Source organism: Mytilus edulis, chromosome 5, assembly GCF_963676685.1.
Source record: "Mytilus edulis chromosome 5, xbMytEdul2.2, whole genome shotgun sequence".
Classification (NCBI taxonomy): Eukaryota; Metazoa; Mollusca; class Bivalvia; order Mytilida; family Mytilidae; genus Mytilus; species Mytilus edulis.
The window spans coordinates 72,219,645-72,246,013 of NC_092348.1; the positions used below are offsets into that span (position 1 = coordinate 72,219,645).

Here is a 26,369-nt window from a genome sequence, read left to right on the forward strand (position 1 = left end):
CAAATTTGAAATTGAAATACATATACAAATTCCATGTAGATGTTTCCCCCTCAAAATTTCGACCTCAACCTTATATTTCCCATCCTCAGTATATAACATTTAGAGGTTTAGTGGTGGACCACTTAAAAAAGGAGGGTCAGGGGTGAACACATCTTATTTTTTTTACGATCAATACTTTTGAATTGGGAAATAATGGTTGGAACCCCTTTTTGAACACGACTGGATGCCGCCCCTGAAGCAATCTGAGGTTGATGTACTTTTTTGGCATAAAAGTTGAAATTCTTTCGTGATTTTGCATTTTGTCTAATTTGGCATCTGTTGGTTTTACTTAGGCCAAACAAAATTATATTTGTCATTCCAGTTACCCTACCTACCCTACTTTTTAGTCTAAATAATAGCCTACCCTAAAGATTTATTTGTCATTTTTCATTAAACTCTATTTTGAAAAGTCACTCGTCGGAATGTTGCTCCCATAGACTCAATGTATAAAAAAAAACACCATAAAATAAAATAAAAATCCTTACCTACCTAACGAGGATCAACAGATTTAAGGCAAGTACGTATACCATCATGCAGGCCGAAAAGATTGGAAAACTCTTACTCACTCAAGCAAAGTTAGCTTTAGATGGAATTTGCTTTTATATTATTTTTGTGTCTCTTTTGACAATTATATTTACTTTTCATACTACTAGCAAATGCAGAATAAAGTCAGTCCAAGTACCAACACGTGAAATAATGGCAACATCATTTATATAGTGCTTATACCAATGTGGAACGTCTAACCTGCGTGTGACCTTAGACGACAGGGTCATGGATTCGAAATTTGTGACAAATGGTTTAGTTTAGTTTAAACAATATTTTATTCAAATAAATTGAATTGGATTGGACAACAGGCATAGCCTATGTAAGCCCTCTCCACAAAACAAGGTCAAATATATTGCATTCAAACAAAGCAACGCATACACAAACATAATGACAAAACAGAATTAAATTTTCAAAAATACCTCTTAGCTGACTGGAATGATGTTTCAAATAGTTTACTCGGATCAAAAGTATGACTATTTCAAGAATGCTTCAAATGTTAACTCAGAAAAATAAGAAAAAATAAATTATGGATGAAAAATGTTTTAATATTCTAGGTAATAAACTCCAATATTGATTTAGAGGTCTCACATTATATTAAATGGTCTCCAGTCAGCTATTTAAAATAATAAATTTAATAACTCATTTAAAAAAAAGACAAATGGTTTCTTATCAATTGCCAAGACATCAGAGGCGGATTAAGGGGGAGGGGCAGGGGGCTCCCCTTTTGGGAAAAAAATGGGTTGCTTATATAGGGAATCACTGAAGCGTGACTGGAGTGGCCCCCTCTTAGGCAGTCAGTGGGCCCCACTTATGAAAATTTCTGAATCCGCCACTGGACATAAGGGTATCGAGTATGGTGGTAACATCTATGAAAGGTGGAATTGTTTTAGTTGTGGCAACCCATTCAGACCGCAATTCATTAAAAAATGGAAAACAACACGTTTAATAATTTATTGCGTCCGAAGCGCTTTTCTGGATTTACCTTCATCAGGAACGCTCAAAGCCAAACATTTGAAATCCGAAGATGGATAAGTACCGAAAATCGTTGAAGAGCAATATGTCAAAAATACCTAAAATAAATAGCCAAATTCATCTAAAGCCAACTTTGCCTGAGGGAGTTGAAACCTTAGTTTTATAATAATTTCAAAATTCATTAAGTTTACAGCTCGACAGCTTAAAAAATATTATAACAGCTTTTACTCACTTCTAGAAACTTCACTGGACATCAGTACAGCACCCGAACAAGAAAATGAAAACTCAAACTAGAGGCTCTAAAGAGCCTGTGTCGCTCACCTTGGTCTATGTGCATATATACATAATAAACGAAGGACACAGATGGATTCAAGACAAAATTGTGTTTTGTTGATGGTGATGTGTTTGCAGGTCTTACTTTACTGAACATTCTTGCTAATTACAATTATCTCTATTTATAATGAACCTATGAATCTATCCCAGTAGTTAAAATATTTTGTAAAATTTACACATTTACAAAATTTATGAAAATTGTTAAAAAAAATTACTATAAAGGACAATAACTCTTTAAGGGATCAATTGACCATTTTGATTATGATGACTTCTTTGAAGGTCTCACTTTGCTGTACATTAGTGCTTTTTACAGTTTATCTCTATCTATAATAATATTCAAGATAATAACCAAAAAGGCAAAATTTCCTTAATTTAACCAATTCAAGGGCAGCAACCCAACAACGGGTTGTCCGATTCATCTGAAAATTTGAGGAAAGATAGATTTTGACCTGATAAGCGATTTACCTCTAACAGATATGCTCTAAATGCTTTGGTTTCAGAGATATATGCCAAAATCTACATTTTACCCCATATGTTCTATTTTTAGCCACGGCGGCCATCTTTGTTGGTTGGACGGGTCACCGGACATATTTTTAAACTAAATACCATAACGATGATTGTGGCCAAACTTGGTTAAATTTTGTCAAGTAGTTTCAGAGGAGAAGATTTCTGTAAAAGTTAACGACGACGGACGATTGACGCCAAGTGATGAGAAAAGCTCACTTGGCCAGGTGAGCTAAAAAACGAAACATCAGCTGCAAAACAAGCAAAAATCACAAACGTCAGATGTAATGATAATGAAAAAAATGGTTACAAATATTAACTACAAATCCCCCAGAGTATAACACCTACTTCTAGGATAGAAAGGAAAAAGTAAAAGGGCGTTACAGTCCTCATAGTTCTTAAGGGCATATGATACAGTTACAGGGGAGGTAATGACGTTGCTAACGTAAATTGTTATTTTCGCGACGTCAAACTATATATATGACTTATTGGGAAAAGATTCAGTTTTCGACTGATTTTTATCATTCAAACTTATTTAACTTGAAAACGAGTTCATTAGACCCCTTTTTTTAAATTCCATTTGGTTCGATTAAGCGAGAAGATTAGGTGTGCCAATTTTCATGAAAACGTAAATTTTTAGTGCATATTTTTTTTAATTTGATAAATAAACAGCAAAACATGATGTTTTTTTCTACATGAATATTTGATGAATATGAGTTATTTTTGAATAAAAAATGTATACATTTTTCGGATACTTATAAAATACAGAAATTACAAATTATTTAACAAAAAAAAACCAATTTGTGTTTATCTTTTAAAACATAAAAAGTTATGTCTTTCTTTCGAAAGAAAAAAACGGCCACAAATCCGAATTTTGTGCACATATACAAAATTACGACCTCATTTTACTCAAAAAGCAGCACATGAAGGTATATTTTTTATTAAATTTTTGATTTAATCAGGTAAAATTTAGTCTATATGTAAATTGTTATCAAAATGTAAATACGGGATCAAAACTGTATCGTATGCCCTTAAGTCCTTAAGCGCAGAAGGACGAGAACATTGCAAGGACTGGCTCAACATGATAGTGATATACCATGCATAGATTCATTGACATGGTCACACCATTACCATTAAACATCCCACTAAGAGAGTCTCTATGGTTTTTTTTTCAATTTGTGTTTATCTTTTAAAACATGAAAAGTTATGTCTTTCTTTCGAAAGGGAAAATACGGCCACAAATCCGAATTTTGAGCAAATATACACAATTACGACCTCATTTTACACAAAAAGTAGCACATGAAGGCATATTTTTATGCCCCACCTACGATAGTAGAGGGGCATTATGTTTTCTGGTCTGTGCGTTCGTTCGTTCGTTCATTAGTTCGTCCGTCCGTCTATCCGTTCGTCCCGCTTCAAGTTAAAGTTTTTGGTAAAGGTAGTTTTTAATGAAGTTAAAGTCCAATCAACTTGAAACTTAGTACACATGTTCCCCATGATATGATCTTTCTAATTTTAATGCCAATTTCACGGTCCACTGAACATTGAAAATGATAGTGGGAGTAGGGCATCCGTGTACTATGGACACATTCTTGTTTATTACATATTTGATTTAATCAGGTAAAATATAGTCTATATGGCAATTTGTATCAAAATGTAAATACGGGATCAAAACTGTATCGTATGCCCTTAAGTCCTTAAGCGCAGAGGGACGAGAACTTTGCAAGAACTGGCTCGACATGATAGTGATATACAATGCATAGATCCATTGACATGGTCACACCATTACCATTAAACATCCAACTAAGAGAGTCTCTATGATTTTGAAACAATTGCAAAAAGAGCTTCGCTAAATAATGTGAGCTCAACTGAATGGGGAACATGTTCTCACGAGCCCTTAATTAATTGTACCTTTTCTTCTTATTTCAATATTTGTGTTAATAGATGTATACTTAGGAATTTAAACTAACAGGATAAAATTGCATTAATTCTATGCCAAGGAACACAACAGGCAAACTAGCTTGTAATTGCTTTCAGGTATTTTAATGACAATTGATTAAATGCACTAATATCACATCCAACTATAGAAATAAAAGCACACTGAAACTTCTCATATCAATTATTTCTTCTAAGATTTTCAACTTCACATAGGGTTTAGGCAGCAACCATTTGATTTTCTGGGGGGGGGGGGGGGGGGGGCTATGGTTTTTTTTTGGAAAAAAAAGTTTGTTTCCAGGTTTTGGTGAAAAAAATCATTTGTTTTGGACCCTGAGAAAAAAAAATTGTTTGTTTCACCCTCAGCTCCCACTATATGTTATGCTAAAATTGTAAGAAAAAAATTGTTTTCGGTTTGTCGCTAAAAAAATAGATTGTTCTTCGCCGAAGGCGAAAAAAAAAGTTTGCACAGAAAAAAAAACCATAGCCCCCCCCAGAAAATCAAATGGTTGCTGCCTTAAGATATATACTTTTAACCTCAGGTATGTAAAATCAAAAACCTCCTGTTTTCTTTTTTGCACCTTCACCATACCAGTATAGTCCCCTGGTCATGTTATAACTGGAGACATTGGCATCATAAATGGAAAACAACTTAGAGAGATGTGGACAAGGCCCTAAATTGTTGTCAAGGTCTATCAAATGAAAGAAGAAATTCAGGTGGAGTAGTTCTTTAATAAGGGCAGACGATACAGTTACAGGGGAGGTAATGACGTTGCTAAAGTAAATTGTTATTTTCGCGACGTCAAACTATGACTTATTAGGAAAAGATTCAGTTTTCGATTGATTTTTATCATTCAAACATATCTAACTTGAAAATTAGTTAATGGATCCCCCTTTTTCAAAATTCCATTTGATTTGATTACGTGAGAAGATTATGTACGTGTGCCAATTTTCACGAAAACGTAAATATTGTAATTTTTTTTTAATTGGATAAATAAACAGCAAAACATGATGTTTAATTCTACATTCATGAATATTTGATAAATATGAGTTATTTTTGATAAAAAAAATGTATACACTTTTAGGATACTTATAAGATACAGATATTACAATTTTAACAAAAAACAATTTGTGTTTATCTTTTAAAACAAAAAAAGTTATGTCTTTCTAATTCGGATTTGTGGCCGTATTTTCTCGAAAATACGGCCACAAATCCGAATTTTGAGCAAATATACAAAATTACGACCTCATTTTACACAAAAAGTAGCACATGAAGGCATATTTTTATACCCCGCACCTACGATAGTTGTCAATATGTTTTCTGGTCTGTGCGTTCGTTCGTTCGTTCGTCCGTTCATCCGTCTGTCCGTTCTTCCGGCTTCAAGTTAAAGTTTTTGGTCATCAATTAAGGTAGTTTTTGATGAAGTTGAAGTCCAATCAACTTGAGACTTAGTACACATGTTCCCCATGATATGATCTTTCTAATTTTAATTAATTAATTATATATAGTTTTGATCCCAATTTCACGGTCCACTGAACATGGAAAATGATAGTGGGAGTAGGGCATCCGTGTACTATGGACACATTCTTGTTTATTACATATTTGATTTAATCAGGTAAATATAGCCTATATGGAAATTTTTATCAAAATGTAAATACGGGATCAAAACTGTATCGTATGCCTTTAAGTCCTTAAGCGCAGAAGGACGAGAACTTTGCAAGAACTGGCTCGACATGATAGTGATATACCATGCATAGATCCATTGACATGGTCACATCATTACCATTAAACATCCAACTAAGAGAGTCTCTATGATTTTGAAACAATTGCAAAAAGAGCTTCGCTAAATAATGTGAGCTCAACTGAATGGGGAACATGTTCTCACGAGCCCTTAATTAATTGTCCCTTTTCTTCTTATTTCAATATTTGTGTCAATAGATGGATACTTAGGAATTTAAACTAACAGAATGAAATTGCATTAATTTCCAAAGGTCCAAAATTGTAGCCAAGGCCTATCAAATGGAAGAAGAAATTCAGGTTACTAATAGATGGAGTTGAAGACTATTCAAAATAGAAATGCTAAGCCCGACAGAAAAACAAAATTAGACACTTAATGTAATTGAATAAATCAAAGCTGTTCTGTCATGCATTCAAAAGCTACAATGAGCATACGGATTTCTGAACGTTTCAAGAAGCTCGATGATGTGGATGTTTGCATGGATGTTCGAACAATGTTGCTTTTATATGTAAAAGAATTCGAAACATGGGAAATGTAGATAAATAAGAAAAACCATATTTAATATTATGATTTTTTTTAATCGTTGAAGAACCACACAGATTTCCACAACAAATGAAGATGCTACAACAAAATGAGAGATTTTTTTTATCGACAACATATTTGTTGAATTTACTGTATCGATATTCCAGCAAACAATCGATATTTTAATAGGTACTAACTGCATGTGCACGATAAATGCCGCTTTGTTTGTGTACTGTTATTTTCAGATATATATTGATGATGATTTACGCACGTTACTTAATAAGCCACCTTTTAACGAGTGCAACCAGATATTACATATATTCCAATGAACTTGAAATTAAGAATACTACCATAAATGGAGGTCTGCTTCATATCTTGGTCTTTTTCAATATTGGCATAGTTTGACGACTTTAGACTAAAATATATGAAAGACGTTATGATTGAAACTCTCCAATTGTCAATTCCCCATTTCTCAGCAGTAACATAGCCTCTGCTCAATTGTTACGTTATGCTCATGTATGTTCACACTGTGTGGACTTCGCTAACAGCTATAGGATGTACTTCTTACACAGAAACTACTGAAACAGAATTCACCCCTTATTTTATTGATTTTTTATTTATATTGTGTCTTTGATCAAATTTTTTTGTTCAGTGTATGTGCACTTATTTGTGTTAATATGTCCTTTTATTGAGTTAAGCCATTTGAATTAATATTTTATAGTGCGCATTTCTATGTTGGTTGTGATGCTACACTATTGTTTCAGGTAATGATGAAGGTTGGTACCTTTTAACACGTTTAAACCCGCTGCATTTGTTTGCACCTGTCCAAAGTAAGGAACCTTATGTTAAGTGGTTATCGTTTGTTGATGTGGTTAGTAAGTGTTTCTTGTTTCATGGTTTTTTTTATATAGATAAGACCGTTGTTTTTCCTCCTGTTTGAATGATTTTACAGTAATCAGTTTTGGTGCCCTTTATAGCTTGCTTTTCGAGAGCCAATGCCCCGTGTTGAAAACCGCACTTGGACCTATAATGGTTTACTTTTACAAATTGTGACTTGTATGGAGAGTTGTCTCATAGGCACTTATACCACATCTTATATTGTGACGTAGAAATTTCGGTGATTCTGCTGCCCACTAGAGACATGTATTTTCAGACTTAGAGATCTTTTTCAAATTCATACTTTATTGGGCCTTTTTGGGTTTTTTAAATCTAGCGTCAATGTGGTGTATTTTGAAGACATGATGCGCTTCTGGTGTACACAATTTTAATCCTGGTATCTATGACGAGTTATCTACCCTGTCGACGCACCCGTTTTTGCTCCCTTTTGATTTTTTGTCATTATCTCAGTTTTGTTTGTTACCCTTGTTTGTCTTTTTTAAATTAGATCTCTTTATTTGAACATCGGTTAACTATTGCCGCCTTGATTTATATTAACAACCGTCCAAGTCAAATAGTTCTTAAACCGTGAATTTCAGACCATGATAATGATGATTTCGTGTAAGCTGATATGTTCACAAATCAGTTTACAAACAACAACAAGAAACAAGAAAACCCAACTTTATAGAAGAATTTAAAAAGGATAGATAAAACAAACAACGAAAGCCTGAACATGGAGATACATGAATACTATAGTATATGATTCAAGAAGAGTCTAGTGCGAAATATGAAAGAACGGGAATAATTTTAATAATCCGTGAACAACCCAGGAAATGTTAAAAAAAAAAAACACGTTAAGATACGAAGAAACTCCGAAAAAAACATCTCAAACTTTCCTATGGATATCAAAAGATTAGTTCTTCACGTATTTAGGTCCCATACTTGTTCAAAGCTTCAGTCAAATGTGCCGATTTCAACGTTCCTCATGAAGGTAATCTCTGAAAGGTGCTTCAGGTGCACGAAATATAGAAAGTGTTATTTGAATTTACCAGCCCTGGAAGTATACCACTGCTGGAGGACTGTTATTCCCCGAGGTATCATCAACTCGGAAGTTAGTATTTCGATACTGATGTGATTTTTATCAAACTTTTTATGCCCCACCTACGATAGTAGAGGGGCATTATGTTTTCTGGTCTGTGCCTCCGTTCGTCCGTCCGTCCGTTCGTCCGTCCGTCTGTGCGTCCGTTCGTTCGTCCGCTTCAGGTTAAAGTTTTTGGTCAAGGTAGTTTTTGAAGAAGTTGAAGTCCAATCAACTTGAAACTTAGTACACATGTTCCCCATGATATTATCTTTCTAATTTTACTGCCAAATTATTGTTTTGACCCCAATTTCATGGTCCACTGAATATAGAAAATAATAGTTCGAAGTTCAGGTTAAAGTTTTTGGTCAAGGTAGTTTTTGATGAAGTTAAAGTTACATCAACTTGAAACTTAGTACACATGTTCCCTATGATATGATATTTCTAATTTTAATTCCAAATTAAAGTTTTGACCCCAATTTCACGGTCCACTGAACATAGACAATGATAGTGCGAGTGGGGCATTCGTGTACTATGGGCACATTCTTGTTTATCTTAAATTCAACATTGATAAATTAAGAAATTATTAAGATACTATGGTTCGAACTTCCTAAGGCAAAGCTTACCTTAGAAAATTTGGATATTCGATCCCTTTAAGATCCCCTTTGGTGATACAACTTTTCTATATATATATATTAACCAGTCTTGGTTTTCAATGAAGTCTCCTAAACTTATATCCCATTAAAAGCATAATAAATTTAACAAAAATAACGAACTCCAAGATAAATCCAAAAAGAGAAAGTCCATAAAAACTGACAAACCAAACGTTATAAAGATATACTGCTTTACACTTTACCGATTAACATTAATTCATATTTACATTACATAATAGGTGGGGATCACAACTATTTACGTGATAGTTGAATATTTTTAGTTCGCAGGGGTTGGGAATAAACTTACCACGGATACAAGGATGAGCCTTTGGAGAATTACCTTATATATGTACCAATCAATTAAATCTTGATATGATTAACAAGAAAAATGGTTAAGTATATCTCATTAATTCTCAAGATATATGAAAATTCTCAAATGGGAAGATTGGGGGTGTCAACAAGGGACTGTCGCTTTATTTTATATTCCATTAGATTTGTCTTGTGAAAAAAATCTTATTCTTTAGAAATGGCATATCTTTTACAAATTTTGTGTCAGTTGAAAAATTATGTTCAAGGTCAGATTCATATGTTAAATAAAGACAACAGTAGTATACCGATGTTCAAAAGTAATAAATTGATTGAGAGAAAACAAATCCGTGTTACAAACTAAAACCAATGGAAACACGTCAACTATAAGATGAAAACAATTGAACAACAGGAACACAGAAGTGCAATAAAAACAAACACCAACATACATCGAAACGAACTATTTGATAATGACTGCCATATTCCTGACTTAGTACAGGACATTTTTATGAAAATTGTTGGGCTGAATTTTGTTAAATGCCTAGTCAAACCTCCCGCTTTATGAAAATGTTAAAAAATATATATATCGCTTAAATGACAACACAGGATGAAAGAAACACAACACACACACAAGACCATTCATCACAGAGAAACGCTCAAACAAATAATATAATAGTCGAAACAACATGCAAACCGCAGAACATCAACGAACATATCTAATCAACAACAAACACCACAGAATATCAAAAACAGTGACGTACATGCGTAACTAAAATGCGTTTTCGAACTTTTTACTACTATTTCACAATTATCGTCCAAACAATTTTCAGGAAAATGATGTGATGGAAAGACACTTTCATAATTATTTGGACTACAAACGATAAGACATAAGACATAACTGATAATCCAACCAAAAACATAACAGAAACATTAATAATAAATACATGAATGTTGGATGTACTAAATATTGAGACAAGTCGTTTAGAAATGCAAATTCATATTCACAGTCATATTCGGCAATTTGACAATGATAGTATTGAAAAGCAATTTTCTAATTAGTTGAGACCTCAGAGTCAGATATATAAGGGGACCGGGATGCAAAAATACATCAATGGTTAATATAGACGTTTAACCTGTTCCATTCAAAGAGTTGTCTAGTTTTGGGACCCATCCTCTTTTTAAAAATATTGGATCAGATTGTGGAACTTTTAATCTAACAGTAAGCCATATAGTTTAACGGTCATACTGTTCTTAAGTAATAACCACTTGAATATGAACACATTTCCAAAATAGTTCTTAAGTAAACTTCATCTTTCTTTTGCTCCTCAAAGAATCCTTTAATATAAATACTCTTGCATAAATAAAACTCTGAACATGGAACATACTATATAATTTGGTTAGTATACTATTCCCAGCCTGAACGCATACCTATGTAGACATTTTGTACATTTGACAAAGTGGACTCTGAAAACGGATGCAGACAAGTTCAGATGTGAGAAACACAAAGAAGATAAAGAACTGATCAAAAACAATAAGTCTTCTTCATTCGTGAAATTGTTCCGATTCTGACCATCGTATGAAATTTTTCAATGGGGAAAGGAAAGATATCCGATAACTTGTGAATACCGGCATACAAAAATGAACAGAAATACATTCCAACAAGTAGTAAACAAGTATCACTAGCGTACATCTGTTGTAAAAATAATGTGAAATGTCGTTAATAGAAACATCACAAAATATACAGTGGCAAATAAAACCCTTTACCCTTTCCGACATGGCATCAGGAGTAAACGATCATAGGAAACACTGCTCCTTGAATGTATTGACATTATCACAAAAAAATATAAACAAGAATACACACGCTGAAATGTCTCACCTGCTTTACAAACCATGGTTGATTTTATGATGATATTCCTAAAGACCTAAAGTTTTGACTGCAAGTATCACATACACTTATGCAGGTTATAAAAAATGAGGTCAAGGTCATATAACCAAGCCAGTCACGTACCCCTTTCAATCATTCGAATTATCAAATGTAGTTGACATATTGTTTGTAGCAGAAGCGGGCATATATGATAAAACTTAACATTGCGAATTACCATGAAAAAGAGGCCATGGAAGGATGATACCTCTCATTCGGACAATACGGAAAACATTCAGATCTGCTTATACAACACTTTTCCAACGTGTATTTGCAATTTGTTCAACACGTTCTTCATAAACCATAACATTATGATTTTAAATAGAAAAAAGTAAAATAAATTCGTAGCCCAGAAATAATACAAACAAACGGATAAAGACATGTCTTGCATGCAGAACACAAGCATCGACACAGTAAAAGCAGAATCTGGAGTACCACAAGAACCAGTTTTAGGACCCAGTCAATGCTATAGTCAATTTGTCCATTTCTTCACACAATCGACTACCATAAACTCCAAGAAACCCTGCTCAAACTGATAAAATGGGAACATTTTAAGGTCTTATAAACCAAGACAGAAACACATGTCCACTTGACAATCATTCCATACATTAACATATAGTTGACTTATTGCTCATTGTATACAAGAAACAGACCAAACCATGAAAACTTTATATTGACCAATAATAGTTATCAAAAGTACCAGGATTATAATTGTATACGCCAGACGCGCGTTTCGTCTACATAAGACTCATCAGTGACGCTCAGATCAAAATAGTTAAAAAGCCAAACAAATACAAAGTTGAAGAGCATTGAGGATCAAATTCCTAAAAGTTGTGCCAAATACGGCTAAGGTTATCTACTCCTGGGGTAAGAAAATCCTTAGTTTTTTGAAAAATTCAAAGGTTTTGTAAACAGAAAATTTATAAAAATGACCATATAATTGATATTCATGTCAACACCGAAGTGCTGACTACTGGGCTGGTGATACCCTCGGGGACGAAACGTCCACCAGCAGTGGCATCGACCCAGTGGTGTAAATAGTTATCAAAAGTACCAGGATTATAATTGTATACGCCAGACGCGCGTTTCGTCTACATAAGACTCATCAGTGACGCTCAGATCAAAATAGTTAAAAAGCCAAACAAATACAAAGTTGAAGAGCATTGAGGATCAAATTCCTAAAAGTTGTGCCAAATACGGCTAAGGTTATCTACTCCTGGGGTAAGAAAATCCTTAGTTTTTTGAAAAATTCAAAGGTTTTGTAAACAGAAAATTTATAAAAATGACCATATAATTGATATTCATGTCAACACCGAAGTGCTGACTACTGGGCTACCATTAATATGAGGCCAAGGTCAATTGAACCCTGCAAAACACACATGTATACTTTACAATCATTCCATTCATCAAATATTGTTGACATGTCAAATATAGTATATAAGAAACAAAATTAGAAGGAAAACTTTATATTGACCAATGACCATAATATGAGAGCAAGGTCAGATGATACCTGCCATAATTAGTCAAACAAACGTGGTATCAGAGCTAATAAAGATGGCAACAACACCTAGTTACAAGAACCCGCCAGATTTGACCAGGGATAAAAGTTATCAACAGTTGAAAATGAGATAAAAAATGTGGCAACTTGTAACTGATCTTGACAAGAAAGTAGAGGTCTAGCTTTAGCTTTATCGTTACAAGGTAAACAAAGGGAAGGAACCATGGAAATAGATCCCAGTAATTTGAATATTGATGAAGGAGTAAATAAACTAATAACTGAGTAGAACAAACTTTTTGGTCAGGATCATGCTGTTTATACTGTATTTGATCAGTGTCTCAGAGTAGAGGATGCAAGCATGTCTTGTCATGTCATAGGGTTTGAGCAGAGATACATATGAAACATCTTCGCTAGCCAAGGGTTACGATCCACTCCCGTTCTCTTCACCCTTGGCGGATTGAGATAAAATTTCGGAGACACAAGGAAAGGATTTTTATTGGTTGCAGTTGAAATTCGCTGCATCCAATCAAAAATCGCCTATTACATGATCACGTGTAAATGTAGAAAGTGTTAACTTTGTAAACAATTGCCACGTGTTTATTGTGCAACAAGTCTTTACACCCCTAAACATACGACTGTATATAGTGACAACTTGAATGTTTTTAATCAACCAATAGAGTTCCTGTGTATGTTTCATGCACAAATGCATGAATGTTGACGTATATTTTCATTTCCTCTTTACCAAGTGTATATAGACGCTACCGTGTTTTTACTTCCAAATTGAAGAGTTCAAGTGCTACTATTGGTCAAGAATAATGTATTCGGAATGGGCGTGACTTTAATCTTCCGATAGATGGAGCAAAATTGTTATCACAAATGTTGGCTCAATCCGCCAAGGGTGAAGAGAAAGGGAGTGGATCGTAACCCGTGGCTAGCGGAGATGCACATGCAATGGCTCTTCATGACGCATTTCTATCTTTTAGACTTCTGGACAATGCTGGTTCAAGTCAAAGTTATCGTAGGCTTAGAATAGAATATTTGCCACGAAATCTCAAAATTCTTTTGGGGAAAGAGACTGTTGTAACTGTAAAATAAGAATTATGTTTTGTCAGTAATGGCTATTATCCGAGAGGTCGCAGTTCACGAAGAAATTTTCCTCGTAATAGAGCTGATAGATCAACCAACCGTAGTAGACTTCAGGGTAAAATGAATGAAGTCTTTAACGAAACGTCTCAAGATGTAAAATATGTGATTCAAAATTCCATTGCGCTAAGAGTTGTGCCAAACGCAGCTTGATGTGATTTTTACAGAACATGAGAATGGTGAATTACTAGTAAATGAAACTATATTAATAAAACATTACTTACATCAACACAAGAATTTAAGCCTCTCCTACAAATCTGCAGTTATTGATACTGCATGCTCGAAGACAGTGTGTGGTTCTAAATGGTTATATGACTTTTAATTGTAGAATTACTCGATCCTTCAACAATGAACAAAGCCCATACCGCATAGTCAGCTACAACAGGCCACGAAATGACAAATGTAAAACAATTCAAACGAGAAAACTAACGACCTAATTTATTTACCAAAAAATTAACGAAAAACAAATATGAAACACACCAACAAACGACAACCACTGAATCACGGGCTACTGACCTTGGACAGGCACATACATACAGAATGTTGCAATTTGGTGATGGACAAACAGTCTACTTATAGTTGATGTGTTTCCCTTGGTTTTAGTTTGAAACCCGGATTTGGCTTCTCTCAATCGATGTATTACCTTTGAACAGCGGTATGCTACTGTTGCCTTTATTTGATCATATCAGAAAGTGAAAATACCAGCAAAATTGTGTTAGTGAAATGTAAGATATCGTTACTGTTAAGTAACACCTATCTGAAGCGTGCAAGCACAAATCTGTATCTCAGCAATGACAACTCACCATGTTTGGAAAGTTAGTTGATGTGAACCTAACTTTAAATGGTCGTTACTGTATCAACATCAAATACAATATACTGTTTAAAGTGACTTATAGGTCAAAAGGGCCGGGTGTTGGTACATGTAATTACAACCGCTTATTGAAATATTGTATATTGTCATAAAACTCATGTCACTATAATAAACAATTTGGTATTGGTATTATTATACAAACAGAAGCAATAATGAGAGTGAGGAGGTCTGTGAATTGATAAAACATTATCTTTTAAGAAGAAGAAAAGATATTCTATTTAAGTTGCATAAGCAGTTTGACATGTATCATCAAATACACTTTTATTCCTTTTGCAAAGCTGGTTCTGTTGATTTTGAAGCAAAAACATTTCTAAAAGATATATGCTCAAAGTGTTGAATTTGCCAGAAGTTCAAACATCCAAATGCCAAACCAGTGATTGCCTTTTCACATGGCAATATACCTTGATGAAATTGACCAGCATTATCATCTACACTTAATTGGTTTATTTAGACTGAGAGCAGCTGTAATAATCAGAAGAAATGATTCTAAAGTTATTGTAGATTAGTTCATGCAGATATTAATTGACGTTTATGATGTACCTGAAGTTGGTGGTTACAAAACAGGAAACAATCCATGGTCCAATGGAGTAGTGGAAAGACACACTGCAACTCTAACAGAAACCAGTAATAAAACTAAGGAGCCATAACTTTTCATGTGAGACTGCCATCAGTTGTGCAATACATTAAAAATTGTCATTGGAATGTCTATGGCTATAGTCCATATAAAATAAATTTGGAAGGGACCCAAACATACCATTATCTGTAGTAAACAATCCTCCTGCTTTTGAAGGTACAAAATTTAGCAATCATTTGCATATTTTGCTTAAAAAAAAGGGGGAAAAAAGGATAACTAGTAGATTGTGAATTTAAAATTCCAGGTGAAAATGCAATAATCTAAGGCAGTGCAGGAAAGGCTACAACTGACAAGAATAGTTGGTACAATATAACATACAATAAATCAGTCTGAAAATATTAGAGTTGGCCAGTTATCAATTGATCTAAGAACAGTAAATGATTTAAAAGCTGTAAATCAGTCAGATGACGAGAATCCTTTTAAGCGATACTGATTTTAGTGATGCTAATGAGGCTTAACTGAATAACTGGAAAAGGCCCAATGTGTATGAAGAAGTTGAGGACTATGGTCAAAGCTGTATATTTACAAGACTGTTTTAATAGATAAAGACGAGATGAACACGTCTCCTCTTACACCATAATAGCAGACTCTGTTTAGGAAAAAAGACAATTATTATGGTTAGCAAGACAAACACTTCCAGACAATGCTTTTGATGCTGCTACCATTTCATCAAAAATTAAGACTAGCACAATTGAAAATCTTGAGAAATTCAATAACATAGTACGGAAGGTGCAACATGATCTTGTTTTTTCTTTTTTTTCAGAATTTTGGACAAAGTGATGCTTCCTTTAAAAATCTTCAAGATGGTGATGGTCAAAGTTGCTATTTTGTCTTTTTGATAGATGATGGTAAAGTGAACCAATTCTACGAAATAACGAAGGGTTGCACGTAGTACTTTGGCAATTGAAGCCTTAGACTTAACTGATGGTGAGGATTGTGTTATCTTTAGCAGCTATGTTTAGTGAATTAATGTATAATGGAAACGATTTGAAGCATATTCCATTAATTTTATTGTTTTGTTGACGACAAAGACCTTTATCATGCAGTATACTCTGATAAACCTGTTGGATGGAGAAATGAGGGTGGAGATCAATGCAATGAAGAACTTGCTTCAAAGAAATTAAATGGAATCATACTAATGAACAAATCGTCAATGTTCTTCTGGACTAGAAATTTAACGTTGTTTAAGAAAGGACTTTTGAGTCCAAGCCTTTTGTAATGAGTGTAACTGACAATTAAACAAAAATAGAGAGAAAAAAAAAGATCAGCTTAACACTTCTTGATACTATGACATTGTAGTGGCCTTTATTATTCTTCTTCATTATTTGGACATTATTTTTTTCTGAAAAGAATAAAGACTTCGATTGTTAACTATTGTGTTTTCTAGTATTCTTTTTATATTAATTTCAGGTACATGTTACTTGTTAGGTTTTGTTTATGGATAAGTAAAGACAACAGCAACAGCAACTTCTATAAACATTCCTTACTATGTTGAATCAGAAACTTCAATAGACATAAAACACTTAAGACTATTTGCCGGGTTTGTTATAATAATAAAATTAACGGTATCAATTTTTATAACATGAGCAACACGACGGGCGACATATGTGATTCAGGATCTGCTTACCCTTCCCGAGCACCTGAGATCTACCCCATTTTTTTTGTGAGGTTCATGTTGCTTAGTCTTTAGTTTTCTACGATGTGTCTTGTGTACTAATATATGTCCGCTTGTCTTTTTTTTTAACCATGGCGTTTTCAGTTTATTTTTGATCTATGAGTTTGAAAGTCCCTCTGGTATCTTTCACACCTCTTTTATAGGCTAACTGGAAATAATAAAACCCAAACTAATACCTGTGTTGGGTGTCAGCGTAAATCTGCTTTCTTTTGTCATACTTTTTGCAAGTTGAAATCTGTGAAGAATTTAGATAATAACAAGAAGACCCTGAACTACACAAACATTATTTTTATATATTTCTGCTTATGGCTAGGAAAGAAGTAAAAAATATCAAATAATATTTTATTAGGCAAAACAGATCTATTAACAACTATCAGAATCGCTGCAGAACTGAATATATATAACATACATCTAACAGGTATATTACATAATGAATGGGGAAATTTAAGGTCAAATTTCATCTGTTTGTGACTTATATAAAGGATATTAATGAACTGATTTAAAAAAATTTAGATATAATGCATAAGTCCTCGCGTTTTTTTTTATTTGTCTTTGCTATTATACCCTTGTTTGTTTCCATTTATTTCGTTTCACTCAAAGTCAAAAGCCTTAATGGTTAGAAAAAATAGGGTTTTTTTTAAATCAAAATTATCCGGCTTAAACTTTTATGAATGCTTCTTTCTGTGGGAAAAAAAATAGTCCAACATTAAGGTATTGTCAACAGCCATTTTTTTGTATGTGTACATTTTCATTTGGTCTTTTCTTAAAATAGGAAAGTAATAGGAGCTATTGAAGAAAAAAGAATAATTTAATCCCTGTAAATACATGATTTTTTTCCCTAATTTTTAAAAGAAAATTTATAGTCCAAAACATACCTCTGTTCTGAACTACAAATTAGAAGATAGAATGAAAATTTCATTCAAAATGAAAAAGAAGATAGAATGAAAATTTCATTCAAAATGAAAAAAATATTCTTTATCAACATCCCCAGGTAAATATTTAATATTAATATCTGAGATAATAATAGTTTAACCATCATACAGTTGGCTTGTTTTTGTAGCAGGTCTGAAAAAGTATGATCTTGTTATTTGAAATATGAATCTTTGGAGAAAGACAAATATGTGATTTATTTTATAAATGTTATACATGTATACTGTTGCTGGATACTTTTTCACAAGCAATGGTGATGTTAGTGTAAAATTTGTGATGTGTTAGCAATTCATTTAATCATCAGTAATATCTAGCAACTTTTAAAAAACATTCAGTCATTAAACAGAATTATGTTTATACTATTCTATTTTGATATTCTTTGTTTGATTACTTTAATGCTTTATATATTATTACAATTTTATAGCTGCCTGGAAAATAAGTTGAGTGTGTTGAATGTCTAAGATAAATCGCTAATATTTGGAAAATATGTATTGCTCATCAGCAATGCTGAATGAAACCACAACTTATTGGCTATTGCTAGAACCAAAAAATACTGAGAACCTCCTGTGCAAATTAAGAGGTAACCTTGCAATATGAAATTAAACAGTTTGAAGATGCAATCTTTTAATCCTGGTATCTATGATGAGTTTATTTGTAACCTATTACATTATTAATACTTAATCAACTCATCAGGTAGCAATAAATAACTAAATATTACAAAATAAAAAAACAAAAAACTTACTAAATAATCGATTCACACATGATCAGATCTGTAATAGGAAGTCCCTTTCAAAATTCACTGTGTTTTCAGTAAAAAGTGTTAAATGACAAATCTTTAATGCTAATAATTATCAACTGTTTAGATTAACTTTTAAAGTTTTAACAATGTAAACAAATATATTATACAATTTATACTTCTGACTGTACAATCAATACAAAAAAATCACAAAAATCACAAAAATACTGAACTTTGAGGACAATTTAAACAGTAAGTCCCTAATTAAATGGCAAAATCAAAAGATTAACGCATCAAAGTAATGGACAGCAACTGTCATATTCCTAAAGTAGAAAATGGTGGATTTAACCAGGTTTTATAGCTAGCTAAACCTATCACTTGTATGTCAGTCATTCATCTTTGTAAAAAATAAAGTTAAAATTAATAGAAAACAAGAATGTGTCCCCAGTACACGGATGTCCCATCCGCACTATTATTTTCTATGTTCAGTGGACCGTATAAATGGAGGAAAATCTCTAATTTGGCATAAAAATTAGAAAGATCATACCATAATGAACATGTGTACTAAGTTTCAAGTTGATTGGACTTCAACTTCATCAAAAACTACCTTGACCAAAAACTTTAACCTGAAGCGGGACAGACGAAAGGACGAACAGACGGACGAACCGACAGACAGACGAACAAACGGATGAACAGACCAGAAAACATAATGCCCATAAATGGAGCATAAAAACATATTTGCAATATTGTTGGTTAATAATGGATAATCATGCATTGCATACAAAAGTTAAAGAACTATGATGTTATCAGAGTCTCAAATTATTTTTATACGACCGCAAAAATTTTAATTTTTTGGTCGTATATTGCTATCACGTTGGCGTCGTCGTCGTCGTCGTCTGCGTCGTCGTCGTCGTCCGAATACTTTTAGTTTTCGCACTCTAACTTTAGTAAAAGTGAATAGAAATCAATGAAATTTTAACACAAGGTTCATGACCACAAAAGGAAGGTTGGGATTGATTTTGGGAGTTTTGGTCCCAACAGTTTAGGAATTAGGGGCCAAAAAGGGCCCAAATAAGCATTTTCTTGGTTTTCGCACTATAACTTTAGTTTAAGTGAATAGAAATCTATGAAATTTTGACACAAGGTTTATGACCACAAAAGGAAGGTTGGGATTGATTTTGGGAGTTGAGGTAACAACAGTTTATGAATTAGGGGCCAAAAAGGGGCCCAAATAAGCATTATTTTTGGTTTTTGCACCATAACTTTAGTATAAGTAAATAGAAATCTATGAAATTTAAACACAAGGTTTATGACCATAAAAGGAAGGTTGAGTTTGATTTTGGGAGTTTTGGTCCCAACAGTTTAGGAATAAGGGGCCCAAAGGGTCCAAAATTGAACTTTGTGTGATTTCATCAAAAATTGAATAATTGGGATTCTTTGATATGCCGAATCTAACTCTGTATGTAGATTCTTAATTTTTGGTCCCGTTTTCAAATTGGTCTACATTAAGGTCCAAAGGGTCCAAAATTAAACTTAGTTTGATTTTAACAAAAATTGAATCCATGGGGTTCTTTGATATGCTGAATTTAAAAATGTACTTAGATTTTTATTTATTGGCCTAGTTTTCAAGTTGGTCCAAATGGGGGTCCAAAATTCAACTTTGTTTGATTTCATCAAAAATTGAATAAATGGGTTCTTTGATATGCCAAATCTAACTGTGTATGTAGATTCTTAATTTTTGGTCCAGTTTTCAAATTGGTCTACATTAAGGTCCAAAGGGTCCAAAATTAAACTAAGTTTGATTTTAACAAAAAATAAATTCTTGGGCTTATTTGATATGCTTTATCTAAACATGTACTTTGATTTTTGATTATGGGCCCAGTTTTTAAGTTGGTCCAAATCAGGATTCCATATCAAGTATTGTGCAATAGCAAGAAATTTTCAATTGCACAGTATTGCACAATAGCAAGAAATATCTAATTGCACAATATTATGCAATAGCAATTAATTTTCAATTGGAGTTATCTTTCTTTGTATAGAATAGTAGTTGATTATATATGTTTGAAATTTGCCAGACATGACTATGATGTCATTTTCTATTTTTATTTGCCAATAACTTTATGTAAATAACTTCATTGGAAATTTGCCAATTTAAAATGTTGCTGATGAAGCTTTTTTTCCTTATCTTATCTAAAATGTTTTTAGATAATGTATGTTAAACATTTGCCAGACATGACTATTTACATTTTGGATATTGAACCATAATAGTTTAATATTAAATTTAAAAACTTTAAATTCTAATTTTCATTTCTTAAACCAAATTCATAATGTGACATAAACCTATGTTGTGTCAACTATTTAATCACAATCCACATTTAAAGCTGTATCAAACTTAAAAGTTGTGTCCATACTTGTTCTCATTTCAGATTTCATAAATAAAAAGAAAATTTCTTCAAACATTTTTTTGACAGGATTGATATTCAACAGCATAATGAATTGCTCAAAGGCAAAAAAATTTAAGTTTTTTAGACCACATTCATTCTGTGTCAGAAACCTATGCTGTGTCAACTATTTATTTTAGATTTAAATAAGTTTGAAGAAGAAATCTTTAATTGATTTGTAAAATCTTGACATTTGTTTTTTGTAAAAAACCCATATAATGTCAAAAATTTAATCACAATCCAAATTCAGAGCTGTATCACGCTTAAATGTTTTGTCCATACCTGCCCCAACTGTTCAGGGATCGACCTCTGCGGTCGTATAAAGCTGCGCCCTGCGGAGCACCTGGTTGTAATTATATAAATATTGCTCAATGCACATATCTGCTGATTAGACCTTATATATAAATGATCATATACATTTCTGGTCGAGAAAAATGTATTTAAAAATTAATTTAATTATTATACAAGCAATACATAAAGCTATTAATGTGGGGGACACTGAGTTTAGCAAAAGATTAATCTATAATACCAGGGGAATGAGTTTAAAAGATGAAATACAGGTTAAGAAACTGTTAAATACTTTTTTCAAAATCATTTCAATTACAACCAGATGCTCCGCAGAGCGCAGCTTTATACGACCGCAGAGGTCGAACCCTGAATAGTTGGGGCAATTATGGATACAACATTAAAGCTGGATACAGCTCTGAATTTGGATTATGATTAAATAGTTGACACAGCATAGGTTTCTGACAAAGAATGAATGTGAACTTAAAATATTTTTTTTGCTTTTGAGATATTCACTATGCTGTTGAATATTAATCCTCTCAAAAAAAAATATTTGAAAAAATTTTCTTTTCAATTTCTGAAATCTGAAATGAAAAAAATTTACCCCCTCCCCCCCAATTTTTTTCTAGTTCCCCCTTTACTCATTTAAATACATTATAAAGTATTAAAATATAATATGTCATACAGTCATGGTTAAAATTAATATTAATTCATAGTAACTTCTAAAAAAATAAATGGGGAATGTGTCCAAAGGGACACAGATGATGCCCCCGCTAGCATATAACGTTATAAAGGGACATAACTCAAGAACTGTAAAAGTGAAGCTGCAAAAAATTGAACTTAAACTGAGTTTAGAGGTAATAAGTATTTCATTAAATTTAGTTGATACAAATTTAAGTCAAGAGAACAGAAAAGAAAAAATTCTTCAATTTTTCCACTTGTAAAAGGGTCATAACCCTAGAATGGTAATCAAAGTGCTTGTATTCACTGAATGGTAAAGATTGCTTTAATTTATCAGTTGGTAGTAAAAGTGACTATTGCATTGTATAATGTATATAGCATTGATTTAAGTTGATTCAACTATTATTCTGGACAAAGAAAGATAACTCCAATTTTCAAAGAAGATTTCATAAAGCATTGGTTTTAGGTGATTCAACAACCATTATGAACAAAGAAAGATAACTCCAATTTATTGTCTTGAAACTACAAAAATGCTTGTTTTTGGCCCCTTTTTGGCCCTTTATTTCTAGATTGTTTGCCCCTTAACCCTTATAATATATCCCAACCTTCTACTTATGGTATTAAACATTGTGGTACAATTTCAGAACAATTGAAATACTTATACACAACTTATTGTCCTGAAACTAGATAAATGCTTGTTTTGGGCCCCTTTGGGCTCTTAATTCCTAAACCTTAGGGACCATAATCCCCAAAATCAATCCCAAACTTCCTTTTGTGGTTATAAACATTGTGTTAAAATTTTATTGATTTCTATCTACTTATACTAAAGTTATTATCCGGAAACCATCCACCATATGCTTTGGACGACACTGACGGTGACAACGACAACGTGATACCAATATACGACCACAAAATTTTTTGTGGTCGTATAAAAAATAAAAAGGAAAGTTGGAAATGTGGAATGAGTCAAATAGACAACAACCTGCCTAAAGCCACCACAGGGTCTCAACACAGAAAGATAATCCAACACTCTGATGCCGGATTAATTAAGCTGGGGCCTCTTATAAAAATGTTCACTAGTTAAAAAAGCATACAAACTGTGGTGGGGTTAAACTTGTTTTGTAAGATATCCCCCCTCCCCCAACCCCAATACCTCTAGTGACTAGTCAGTGTGAATTAAACAAACACACAGCAATACACACAGTAACAGCATCAATTACTGTTTCAGCAACATATAAAATATTTACGCTTTAAGCATTTATTTACATATAAAATATTAAACTTTGAGCAACAATTAACATATAATATATATACTTTTTCAGCAACTATTAGCATATATAACTTATTTACATTTCTAGTAACAATTAACGTATATGATATATTTTGTTTTAGCTACTATTCAAAACACATAAACTATAAATCTTAAATCATGTTAATAACTCAAATATAACTTTCCAATAAAAATATCTTTCTATAAATTGTAATATTAATTAATTTTTTTTAAAAAGCTGATAAAATTTGATTACATTAACATCGACATGTATACATGTATGTGCATAACAATGTACAACTAGAAACTAACAATAACATAATACAGCATTAATATCATTCACTCATTGGGGTATAATTTATAAGGTTTGATTATTTTTTTCAAATAAAAATATTTCTGAATACATCTATACTAAATTGTTTTGTGTAAAAAAAATATAATGTACATTGTATATCTGCGGATATCTGTTCTTGCGAACCAGATCATTTCATTTTCATAATGAACTTTTATTTAAGTAGGAAAAATGGTGATCAATCTTTAAGAACAAATTATTGCATTTCTTAGAGATTACAGCATAAAAATTGTAATTTGATAGCTTATATGGCAGTTTCTTTAAATAAATGGCAAAAAATTAAAAATATTTATAGGTGGGTTCATTTTTAATCCAAGTTCATACATTGAACATATAATACATGTAATATGTAATAAATTTCTATTTTTAAAAGTAATGGGGTTTTTCTTTATTAATTATTTCATTTTTCCTATTATGTGAAAAATTCGGATAATTTTAAACATTTTTTGACATTTTACTATGTTTTACAATTTGTATTTGTTAAATAGTTAAATATTTTTCATATATAGTGTCTCATAAGCCTATCTTTGCTGGGTATTTGTCTTATACAGCCATTCATGTGTGTAACAAGAAATTAAATGAATGAAACAGTATACATTATAGTTCAGCATAATGTTACTTTCTATTCAAATTATATTGCTTATCTTTTCAAAATTATATGCATCAACTTTTGTTTCAGCAACAATACAGTCTTACAAATTACAATTAGGTTTTTTTGCATGTGAGAGAGTTGTCTGCATATTCCATTTTAATTGGTCTCTTGTGAAGACTCAGAGTAATATCATTTGCATTCATACATCTCCTTATATTTTTTTAATATTTTAAAAAATAAACAAAAGCAATAAAAAAGCATCAGCACCAACTTAAAAAAATTAACAAAGATAAACAAATATATAAAACATTTACAACATTAAACTATGGCAACCATATATATATTTTAAGATCTATCAAAATCATACAAATCATTTCAAATACTAGTCCATGTTCACAAATCTTTAAGTTTTCTAGATACACAGGTTTTGCTTTAGATGTGTTGAAGCTTAACATAAAAATTATATTCCTATATACATGTATAACAATATGTCTTAAGCACTGTATTTAAATATCAAAAATATTTTACCAAGTTGCTGATCTTGACATTGTAATTTCACATATAATTATTCCTATGTCTTTACAAATTCCTGCCTTTCAGATTCTATATGTTATTGATTTTGGTTCTTCATTAACAACAGATTTTCTTCTTTTCTTTAAATGCCAGTTGAACTAATTCAATTCCTCTTGGACACTCTTTCCTATGTTTTCATCATTCACAAGTTTTGTCTGCTTTCACTCATGTTTTTTTTGTTAGGATTCAGGTATATTTTTTAATACTTTTTTTAACAGGCCTTTAATCCTTGACAAATTACTTTTCAGAATCTACTTACTTAATTTACTTTTAATTTGTTCTTGTCCTACATATACCATGATATACAGGGATTACATTATGTATGTGCAACTTGACTCATTAATAACCATTTTGATATCAAATATATATATAAAATGTGTACCAGTATATAAACTTGAAAACTTAACATGATTTCCGCAATAAAACATCACACATCTGACATACCACAACTTTTGATGATTCTGAAATAGAGGAATTTCTCATACAGACTGTCAACAGATTATTGAATGCTTAAAGGTGGTCTCCCTTCCCTTTCTCTTCACCAGCTTTATCTGTAATAGGAACCTCCTCAAACTTCATTTCCACCACATTTTTATCCATATTGTCTGGATAAGTGTCATCTAACATGGTAACATTGGTTTCATGTTGGTGTAATGATTTCTTCTGCATCCTTTTCCTAATCATATGAATTATGATAGCAATGACCATAGGAATAGGTGTGAAAATGGCACTTGTAATGGGTGGTGTGATACTAATGTCAGAATCAGGGGGAGGTAATGACACTTTTAGCAAAACGATAGCAATACCAGTGTTTTGTATTCCAGTTTCTATGGCAATGGTGAGTATGTTTTTCTTGGATTGTCTTGCAATGAAAGCTACCAAAGCACCAAAAGCAAAGCCTAAATAAGGTGCTAGAGCTCCTGATAGCAGCACAACAGGAGTCATCACTCTAAATATATACAAGTTGGCATACACTCCAACGGTAAAGACAAAGACAAGAAACAGAGCTGTGACGTATGGGACACATTTCACTATGTTCTTTGCCCAGTTTGGTTTCTTTTTCTGGATCAGGATTCCAATCCCAACAGGAACGAGTAGGCCAAGTAAAGAGAAGATAATGTTTTGATAAGGAATTTTAATGGAACCTGCTCCCTTGTAGATATAATTTATTCCCAAGGAATATAACCACATAGGAATAAAACCTGAAATAATAAAATCAGTGCTGTCAGCAATAACAACATATTTTCCACTTGGAGTATAAATC

General features: G+C 32.5%; 1 protein-coding gene across 1 annotated transcript; it reads right to left on the reverse strand.

Annotated features, from left to right (window-relative positions):
* Window positions 1-21,699: 21,699 nt before the first annotated feature.
* Window positions 21,700-26,302, reverse strand: LOC139524395 (ileal sodium/bile acid cotransporter-like; the record flags this gene model as incomplete). The annotated part of the gene is given in 1 exon segment (XM_071319166.1): window positions 21,700-26,302. A coding segment is annotated over 1 exon segment (687 nt), but the record flags the coding sequence as incomplete, so codon positions are not given.
* Between the last annotated feature and the right edge of the window lie 67 nt (window positions 26,303-26,369).